General features: G+C 51.9%; 2 protein-coding genes across 2 annotated transcripts; one reads left to right on the forward strand and one right to left on the reverse strand.

Annotated features, from left to right (window-relative positions):
- The first annotated feature begins 1,097 nt into the window (after positions 1 to 1,097).
- Positions 1,098 to 2,366, forward strand: LOC120664536. Its single transcript, XM_039943801.1, has one exon. It carries the CDS (start codon positions 1,176 to 1,178, stop codon positions 2,160 to 2,162), a length of 987 nt encoding a protein of 328 aa, XP_039799735.1. The 5' UTR covers positions 1,098 to 1,175; the 3' UTR covers positions 2,163 to 2,366.
- Positions 2,367 to 7,108: 4,742 nt separating this feature from the next.
- LOC120664537 (peroxisomal membrane protein PEX14-like) lies at positions 7,109 to 10,502 on the reverse strand. Its single transcript, XM_039943802.1, has 7 exons — positions 10,344 to 10,502; positions 9,539 to 9,780; positions 9,352 to 9,397; positions 8,343 to 8,410; positions 7,937 to 7,981; positions 7,776 to 7,844; positions 7,109 to 7,591 (listed from the first exon to the last, which is right to left on the reverse strand). Exons 1-7 carry the CDS (start codon positions 10,405 to 10,407, stop codon positions 7,379 to 7,381), a joined length of 747 nt encoding a protein of 248 aa, XP_039799736.1. The 5' UTR covers positions 10,408 to 10,502; the 3' UTR covers positions 7,109 to 7,378.
- Between the last annotated feature and the right edge of the window lie 46 nt (positions 10,503 to 10,548).

Here is a 10,548-nt window from a genome sequence, read left to right on the forward strand (position 1 = left end):
CGTCACCGTTCTCGACTCCGACGCCACGTCCACGACGCCTCTGCACTGCTTGTCGCCGCCTTTGAGCGGATCTCCATCAACGAACCTGTGATGGCCGGGCCAAGCTCTTCTTCAGGCACCGAAGGTCCTCAATCTCGCTCCTCTCTCTCTCTTTTCTCTGTGTTATTGTTGTAGATCTAGGACTTTGTTGTACTCAGATTAAAGAAAGAAGAGAAATCCTACTCGATCCGTACACTGTGTGATCCTATAGCAGTTCTAACATGGCGATCTCGCTGTTTGGGAACGCGTCGGTATCAGCGGAGGATCGAGGGCGAGATCGCCGGATTTTCGGGGTCCGGCAGGGACTCGCAGGCGATCCGCGCGGGGGAAGAAGAGATGCCGACCGCACGCATGTAATGTCGCCGTCCGCTAGCTGTCGAGTGCACTGCACAGTAGGCAGTAGCTCACACTTTCTCATTGACGAATCATGGACGAAGGAGGAGGCGCCGGCGGTCATCGTTTCCAACAGAAAGGGGCCGAGGCCGAGACTTGGAGTCCAAGGGAATCATGCGCTCGAGAGTCTCGCTCTCTCGCGGTGCGAGTCGCTGTTGATTGATCGTCCCATCCCGCCGTCTCGCGACGCTGGCTGCCGGTGGTGGTCACGCCACCATACAGGGGCGTAGACTTGCAGTCACCGATCGCAGAGACCGATCGGTGTGGACACGGCGGCGCCGGTGGTGTGGCCTGGTCTCCTCTGCTATGTACTGCCGCGAAAGTGGAGCTCCAGAGGAATGACCGGGCATAGTGCGTACTGTACTCTACGGCTATATACGCAACTTGCGGGTAGAAAAATGGTACAGGTGCTACTGTGCTTGTGTGCAAAGATAAGATAACAGTGACCGGATGAGAAAAAATCAGAAAAGTGGAAAAAAATCTCACGGACCCTCCTGGGTTTATTAACCTGCGTCGTCAGAAAGGACAAAACGAAGACCGCCACCACTAGGAGACCTTCTGGAAGGCCGGCCCCACCGTGCCATCGCCACCATTCAAACGTCCCCCACCCGCGCCTCCTTTAAAAACGCCGGTCTCTTATCCCCCGCCGTCTCCTCAGTCCTCATTCCCCCTCACATCCCCCCGGGTCCCGGTTCTCCCCGCGCCACACGAAAGAGTCGTCGGAAAAGCTCGCGGCGGCAGCCATGGAGGTGAGAATCCCCCAGCCAAAAGAGATAGAAGGTCCCGGCGACGCCTCCGTAGCTGGACAGCAGACAGACGCGCCCGCGCCGCCGCTGGTGCCCCGCGACGCCGACGAAGACGTCGCTCCCGTCCCGCTTTCCTCCGGCGAGGAGACGACGTCGTCCGACGAGGGGGAGTTCGAGTTCGAGTTCCCGTTCGTCAGCAGGGACTCCCCCGCCGGCACCGCCGCGCCGGCTGACGAGCTGTTCGCGGACGGGCGGATCAGGCCGTTCTACCCGGTGTTCGGGCGCGGCGTCGGCGTCGGCGGGTGTGTCCATGCGGCTGGCATACATGACGGCACGTCGCGGTCCGCTCCGGCGGCGGCGCCGCGGGTGAGGGGCCAGCTAGGGCGGCTCTTCCTAGAGGAGACCCGCGCGCGCAACTCGTCGACCAGCTCCACGGAGTCGTCGGCGTCATCCGCGGCGGCGGACGACGACAGGGACGGCCTGGAGGGCGCGGCGCCGGAGAGCTACTGCGTCTGGAGGCCGGGCTCCGGCTCCTCCGCACCGGCGTCGCCCTCCCCGCGCCGGCCCAGGAAGAGCGGCTCCACGGGGTCCTTGGCGCGCTGGCGCCGCATCAGCGATCTCGTCGTGGGCCGCAGCCACAGCGACGGCAAGGAGAAGTACCTCTTCTTCGCCACGCCGAAGCACGAGGCGCCCAACAAGGACAAGCCCAAGACCAAGGCCACTCCGCCGGCCGGCAGGAAGCCCACCCCCAACACCGCAGAGGTCGACATGGTGAGGGTGACCGCCGCCCACCGGATAGCCTACCTCGCCAAGAGCGGCGGAACCGGCGGCGGCGGCGGCAGCGCCGTCCCGAGCGGCACGCCGCGCCGCACGTTCTTGCCGTACCGGGAGGAGCTCGTGGGCTTCTTCGCCGACGTGAACGGCGTCAGCCGGAGCCACCACCCACCAGCATCCGTTCTGACTTCTCGCACGCGGACAAACTAGTCAGTTTCTGCGGATTCCAAACTTGAACATTGAGTTTGGGTTTTGGAATCATCTCGATCAGTCAAAAGTTCTACTAGTCTATGTGTGATTAGCGCTGGTTATTGTTAATGACGGGGTTAGGAATTGATCACAGCTGGGAGACTTGGATGTGAACAGTTGAATCAGCCGGGAGAATGGAGATGATGGCTTGTGCCCTTTTTCTCTCGACCAAGTGTGAACGCGTACGGGAGGTGTGGGACCGAAGCCGGCGACCAGAAGGGTGAATGGGAGCCGATCAAAATTTCTTCAGAATTTCAAACCGTCGGCTTATATCCCGAAAATCACCCAAGCCCTCAAACGTTCTGGCCAAAGTTTGGAATAGCTATGGAAAATCTAAACCAACACAAAAGGCCTCGAACGAGCGAGCGAAACCACGAAGCAAATCGGAAAAACTGCAGAACTGATCTGCCTGGACCGGTCTGACCGGTGCGCTGGACCGGTCTGACCGGTCGTGCCTACCGGTCTGACCGGTAGCACCCAGAAAACCCTCGAGAAATTGGATTCAAACGGTGAATCCCGAGCAAACGACCACGAAAACCGATGAAACTTGGGGGATTGCTTCGCCCCTACCCCGTGAACATATCCCCAAAAGATCTCTTCCTAAAGATCAACGAATCGTGAGAATTATGGAGGAGATCAAAAGGGATTCGGGTTTTCTCAAGAACTCAAGAAATCGAATTCGAACACGCCAGTGATTCCAGAGGGTTTAGGACAGAGTTAGAAGCACGGGAATCACAGCAAAGAATTCGTAGCCTCCTCTCAATCAAGTGTGCCAAAAACAAAATCGAAAATCCATTGCACAAGGCACAAAACCAGGGGATTGAATCGAATCAAAAGCCCAGAGGGCACGAGGAGGATATGGCCTCCTTTCCCAATCAAATCCCTTACAAGGTTTCAATAATCCATGGACAAAATCAACTCAAACGAGAGGAACAGAGGGAGGGAGACGCAGGGGCGGCGGCCTGGAGAAACAGAGAGTCCACGAACAGATTACAAAAGCCGCCCTTAACCTAACACAAGTGAAGGGGTATTTATACCCGCGGGACCGGTCAGACCGGTACGCTGGACCGGTCAGACCGGTCAGACCGGTTGGCCTGCAGCACCCCCTGTACAACGATCTCATCCGACGGCCGAGGTTCTTTCTTCGAAACGAAGTCTTCTCCGCGATACCGCCGTCTTGATGAAGATCCAGTCCGCGGTTTTGGAGGGTCCGCGAAACTCGGGTAGGTGGCCGGTTTTGAGAAAAAACGCCAAAACCTCACGCGCGGGAAGATTCCCGCCTCCGCGCCGTGGCCCTAGACGCCGTTCCCGCCTCGGCCTTCTGACGGCCCTAGACGCCGCCCGACGCCCGTCACCTCCTCGCCCGCAGCGAGGCCCTAGACGCCGTCGACGCCCGTCGCCTCCGTCAGTCCCGAGACCGACGCCCGTGCCTCCACGACTTGGCGTCTTCAACCGCCGTCCGCCTCCTTGGTTTTGTGGCGCAAACCAAGAAACCCGCCTTCCGTCGCCGCTTGCGCCCTCGATCCAGGAGTGGACGCCACAGCTGCCGCCCGGTCCGAGCTCCGGTCCCGGCTGCCCTTCACCGCCGTCCACCGCACGGTCCATCGGCCACAGCACCTCCACGGCAGCTCCCCGTCGACACTCGACACCCATGTACCTGCAATCCAAAGACCAAGCGCACGATCACACCGCACGGTTGACAATTCACTTATCACAAGCTGGATAGAGTACTCAACATTCCTCAGGAGGCGTGAGGAACACCGCAATTAACTCCCTGTTTGGTTTGCAATTTCCAGCCAATCCAACAGTTGCTCTCGTGCAATCAACTGCTTTTGTTCTGTGCACCACACATGAGCTCGCTCTCAGCCACGACACCGTCCGACGGCCACCGCGCCTCGACAGATCGACCCCCGGCCGGTCGGCACGGCGCCCACAAGAATCATACCCGGCGACCAACGCGCACCTCCTGCTTTACGGAAAGAACCCCGCTGCCCTGCCACTTTGCGGGAAGCGCGACGTGTGCGAACGAGTGCGGTGGCGGGCGGCGAGCCGGGCGAGCCGAGCCGGTCGACCAGGTGCCGTGCGCGCGCCGCCGCGGCGACGGCGACGGCGGAGCCAGGTGCATGCACGCACATACGCGCACGCACGCGAGCACCTCTCCAGTGCAGAGCTCGTGATCACGAGTTTGCTGCCTACGGCTGCAAGCCACCGGACGGTATGCGCGGTCGGTTCGTCCGTCCGTCCGTCCATGATGTTCGGGGGACCATGGGTGATCGCGCTAGTGCAGCAGAAGCGATGCCTTCTAATCCTAATGGAGGAACGGGCACCGTCGTCCAGGGGCGGATCCAGCAGGGGGGCTGGGGGGGCTCGAGCCCCCCTGCCCCCGGAAACTCCATTGGAGCCCCCCGAGTCCCTCTTGATTTTTTTCTCTGCCATTGAAAAAAGTTCAAGGTTGAAGATTAACAGTGTGTAGTTGAGCCCCCCTCGCTTTCTAGTCTGGATCCGCCACTGCCGTCGTCTACTGACGCCGGCACGGCACGATCTAGCTGGACAGCATGATTCGATCATCACTCCGGGCCGCCGGGCCGATCGATCCGCAGCTCTGGTGCTATTCGTTGTGTAGCTTTCGCGTCAATCTTGTCTGCTATCATGGCGCCCACGATCCCTGCCTATCTCGGCACTCTTTTTTAAGCAGTGTTTGGAGAACAAAGGCTGCGTTTAGTTCCAAAAAAATTTGCGCAGCACCCATCACATTGAATTTTTAGACATATGTATGGAACATTAAATACAGTTAAACAAAATAACTAATTACATAACCTAACTGATTCCTACGAGATGAATCTAATAATACTAATTAATTCATGATTGGATATTAATTGTCAAATAATAACAAAATGTGCTACAGTAGCCAAATCCAAATTTTTTTCACCAACTAAACACCCACCCGGCGATTGCAAAATTAACCGGTAGCCCTCGGCTCCCGGTCACTCTGAACAGTGCAAAATTATAGAGTTGCTTTCATCAGGTCATCGTCTCGACGGGCCAGCATCAGCTGGGTGGAAACATTCGACCACCGGCCCGGAGTCCCGGACTCAGGCCGTCAACCATTTCCGGTTAAATTTGCACCCGCTCCCTGCAACTGCAAGCTGCGCAGCTCTTGCGCCGTTCTTTTCAGAATTGAAGCGCAATGAAGCGGCGTCACGATCCCTATTCAAGGCGAGACGCGGCGCGCGCACATGTCCGAGCGCTTGGCTGAGCAGCGGCCATAGTTGCCACCGGAACCCGGCGCGGCGGCGCCGGCCAGAGAGGCACCGTCGTCTGTTCCGGGCGGCGCCGGTCGCTGATCAGCAGCCACCAGCTCGCCCGCGCCGACTTGCTTGCTCCGTGGTTGCTTGGCCGTGTTTAGTTTTTTACATGTAAAAATTTTGTATTAGAATCTTGCTAATTTGAAGTACTAAATGAAGTCTATTTACAAATTTTTTTTGCATAGATGGGTTGTAAATCGCGAGACGAATCTAATGATGCTAATTAATATATGATTAATCTATAATTAACGGATGATTACTGTAGTATCACTGTTGCAAATCATAGATTAAGTAGGCTCATTAGATTCGTCTCGCGATTTACAGCCCATCCATGCAAAAAGTTTTGTAAATAGACTTCATTTAGTACTCCATACATATGTCCCAACATTCGATGTATTTTTTTTTGCGTTTACGGAGTTTACAGGTAAAGATTGCATATTTCGTTGTTATTTGAGAAATAATGTCTAATTATAGACTAATTAGGCTTCAAAGATTCATCTCGTAGTAATCAGTTAAATTGTGTAATTAATTATTTTGTTCAACTGTATTTAATGCTTCATGCATGTATCTAAAAATTCGATGTGATAGGTAGTGTGTGAATTTGTTTGGAAACTAAACGGGGCCTCAATTGGAGAAAAGTAGCGTTGCGATTCAGAGATTCAGGTGCCAGCAGGATTTCAGGCCGTCAAGTCAGATCAGTTTAAGCTGCCTAACACCTAACGTTAGGCTACCGTTTTGACGCGCTGCTATGATATCTCGGCGAGCGTGTTCGATTCAAGTGTTGGTCCTCTCCACTCCTCTCGTTCCGGACCGGACAGGCGTTTAGCTCGTGGCCATTGCAGCCATTTTCGCCATTTTTGCCGTCCGTGATCCACCACCGAGCGCTAACACCAGGAAATCTGAAATCATTGCTGCAGCAGCTCAGTTGCAATTGCAAGATGCATTGCGTCTTGACGTGCCACGGTCGCTAAGCCTCTCTGTTGACGCAACCGTGATGCGAGTCAAACGCAACACCCGGGAGTCTGACTGAAAACTCTGAATGAGCAATTAGTCAAGTCAACGCCAAAACGGAAAAGGGTCCTTCCAAAACATGTCGTGAATCTGGCGAGCAGAGCCGGGCGAGGAAAAAAAGGGTTAGGCCTGCGGCCTGCCCGAGCTTTGGTCTCGATTGTCTCTCATGTATGGTGCAGGTTAGGTTGGTTATTGCTCGAGGTGGTTGGCGTTGGAAAACTCAAGTAAAGGTGACAGGGACTCAGGCTGCTACAGGCTTCTCTTCACGGATTCAGAACCCCATCAGTCCTCACCGCTCCCGCACACGCCTGCCGAAACAGAGCGCGGCTACTGTGCGCTGCCAACGACACGCACCGGGCATATTCGATGCCATAAAGCTGGATACATTTACACACGTGTGGCGAGACCTCACACCTGCTGCGTTCACACTGGAGATGCAGAGCCTGCACGTAGAAGTTCATCTGGCCAAGCAAAGGTTGCTTGCGACTCGCGACCAAGCAGCAGACATGTCTGAGATGCTGGATTGTCGGTTCAGGCTTAACATTCAATAATATGTTTCCGACGACAATCTGCAGATCATTACATTTTCCGAGGATAAGCGTTGCCTTTTTAATGTATTTATTTATACGCTAATGTGCATTTGAAGGGCAGTCAAGTACAGATTGTATGGACAAACTGTCCAAAGAAAGAAAGTGGGAGAAGTTTCAACTCAAATAGCTCCTGAGAATTGCAGGTGTCCCAGAATTTAGAAGAGTGGTTTGGTATTGGGATCTGAAGCATCTTTAGCAAGCTCTATGCCCAGACAACTTTCTTTTTTCCATATATGTTTCATTACATCACTGTGCGATACTGTGGTTACGACTACGAAGTGGCAGCAGCCACTGTTGGAGATTCAGAGCCTGCAGCTACTTCTTGTTGCAGCAGTGAGCCCCCTTGCCCTTGGTGTGAGCTGTCGGCTGACTTCATAGCCTTGTTGGTGCTGTCTTGTTGAACTTCTGATCTCAATTCGCTCGAGTCACTTGATGATGATTTCAAATCCCAGGCCGAACTTTCTTGACCTTGCTTTTCCCATGGCTGTTTTACCAGGAAACTTTATGTGAGACAACCACTGCTAAACAAGTCTAACTGATGTCACGAACTAATCCAAATTATACTACACACATATGCTGCTTTCCTAGCAATCACGGATCATGACTGTGCGAGAACAATCTATGTTATGAAAAAAAAATTGTAAGGCAGTCAGTTTTCGAGAGCAAACCTTGGGTTTCGGTGCCATACGGGGTTCTGAGATTGGTTGATCAGGGTTTGGAGGGTCATCATTAATATCCTATACCACAGCAGAGAAAGTTCATAAAAGAATGAAACTACAGATTTCTCTTGTGGCAGCTTTAATGGAAGACAACTAGAATTCAGACATGCCTGGATATCATCTGGCCGCTCACCCCTCTGTATCATTTCCATGATCTGCCAAGTCAAATACAGTCCCACATTTAAAACTCAAATGAAACTGAGCACAAGATTGTTCCCTTTAAATCTATCAATCCGTTACCAATACATAAGTCCAGATTCAGGTGAGTTAATCTCTGAGGACCAACATCAAGCTAAACCGAAGGGCTCAATAAATCATGGATAATGCAACACCGAGCAGTTAGGAATAATTCTAAGTTCAGAAATTCAATCTAATTGCACTGAAACAAGCAGTTAGCTATCTAAGTTCTGAAGTTTATTTTAAAACAGACATATTCAGATATCATGTATGCAGTAGTCTGCAGCGAAGTAAGGATTAAACTTGCAGCCATTTACCCATGTTAGATAGGTAGCTGACCTCCATATATGATTTTGGATGACGAGGCACCACAGGGGCCACCGGTTCAGTCTCAGGTTCAATCCTCTCTATAAAATATAGTAGGGATACAACAACAACAACAACAACAACATAGCCTTTTTTTCCCAAGCAAGTTGGGGTAGGCTAGAGATGAAACCCGAAAGAAATAAGTTCAAGGTTCAGGCACATTGATAGCTAGTCTCCAAGCGCTCCTATCCAAAGCTATCTCTTTAGAGATATTCCAATCCTTAAGGTCTCTTTTAACCAACTCATCCCACGTCAGTTTAGGTCTACCTCTACCCCTCTTTACATTATCGACCCGCTCAAGAACCCTATTACGCACCGGCGCCTCAGGAGGCCTTCGTTGGACATGTCCAAACCATCTCAGCCGATGCTTAGTAAGTTTCTCCTCAATTGGTGCCACCCCGACCCTATCCCGAATAACTTCGTTCCAGACTCTATCCCTCCTTGTGTGCCCGCAAAACCACCGCAACATCCGCATCTCTGCTACACTCAGTTGCTGCACATGTCGCCTTTTTGTAGGCCAACATTCAGCACCGTATAACATCACCGTATAACATCCGCATCTCTGCTACACTCACTTTGGTCATGTTGGGTGCCTGGATCATTTGGAAACACCGAAATGCATGCGTCTTCGAGGGTGCCAGACCGAGCTTGGACATTTTACTTCAGGCTTTCAAGGATGAACACCATTTGTGGTGTCTTGCAGGCGCTCGGAGCCTTAACTCCTTGACTGCTGGTCAAGACATTGGACTAGGATAAGTTTTATCTGTGTCCTGAGTGGTCTAGTGGTCAAGTGTTTATTTTATTTTTTAGAAACAAAAATTTTGTATCTCAGCCACTCACAGCTCGGCTCGGAGTGAGTGTACTGCTTGTAAGGGGCCGACTTTTTCTCTCTATTAATACAAAGATACGCAGCTCTCCTGCGTATTTGAGAAAAAAAAGATCATCTAAAAGAATGATTAACAAATGGAGTATCTTTCCATACCTTGAGATGTGCAAGCATTTGAGCTCAAAGAATTCGAAGATGGGCTCTTTAATTCCACCCCAAAAACGAGTTCAGAAAATAAAAAGGTAGAGTAATCAGGGAAGAAAATCAGAGCCAGTAGAAATTAAGGTAGAGTAATCAGGGAAGAAAATCAGAGCCAGTAGAAAGTGAACAAACAAATTCTTACTTGTAAACGCCGAAATGCTTCATCTATTTCATCCACAGTGAGTCCTTTGTTTTCAAGGAAAGATCGCCTCTGTCCATCCAAAGAGGTTACTACTTTCGGATGTTTCAAAAAACTAACAGCACTCTGAACCAGATCCTCCCTCATAAGCTCAGTGGATCCAACAGCCGCCTTTCCTTTTCTTGTTTCCTGCTCCTTCATGCCTTGCAAAAGAGTACTATGACTACCTTCAGAGCTTCCTTGGCCTGTATACAGTTCCACAATCAGTTTGACTTCTGTGCAAACCATCATGAAATAGGCATCGCGATCTATAAGTAGGAACAGCGGGCAAATTTATGCACAATTTTTGTTCTAGTGGGGTATTCGTATAGGCTACTAAACTACTAGTTGTTTCTTAAAGCATATGGCCTTAAAAAGGTTCCACTGCGACAATAAAAGAGTTCATCTTCAGATTCACGAAGGCGCGATGGTGATTCACAGAACCAGTACTCAATCCACCGAAAAGCTTGGTCGATTTGGAAAACGGAGCGCGTAATCAGTAGCCTAACTGAAGCGAACGATGTGGGTGGATCCAATGCTTTTGTAAAGGTACACATGCCATCAAATTTTGAAGTGAACCCATCTCTTGGATGTGCAGTAGCTATCAGCAAGCAGTATAAATGGAAGAAGGTGGATCATGTGAGTTTTCGCCAACAGCAACTACTGAATCTTCGAACAGGCAATCGAACCCTAACGAGTAACGACCGCATCACTGGAAATTAGTAGACACGAGCTTAAGAGAACAGAAGAAACCCTTTCCAATTCGAACCTGGAGCCTGCCGCTTCGCTTCTTCGGCCACCTCTCCGTCCGTAAACGTAGACAAATCTTCCATCGATCCCGTCGGCGACCTTCCCCCAGCAGCCCAGTTCCCGGGCAGCAAGCGGCAAGTGTGGGATAAAAGATCAGGCAGCAGCTGGGAAGAGGACGGGAGGAAGACGAACGCGTACGGCCAGTCGTTTAGCCCGATGGGCCT

Source organism: Panicum virgatum, chromosome 3N (genome assembly GCF_016808335.1).
Source record: "Panicum virgatum strain AP13 chromosome 3N, P.virgatum_v5, whole genome shotgun sequence".
Lineage (NCBI taxonomy): Eukaryota > Viridiplantae > Streptophyta > Magnoliopsida > Poales > Poaceae > Panicum > Panicum virgatum.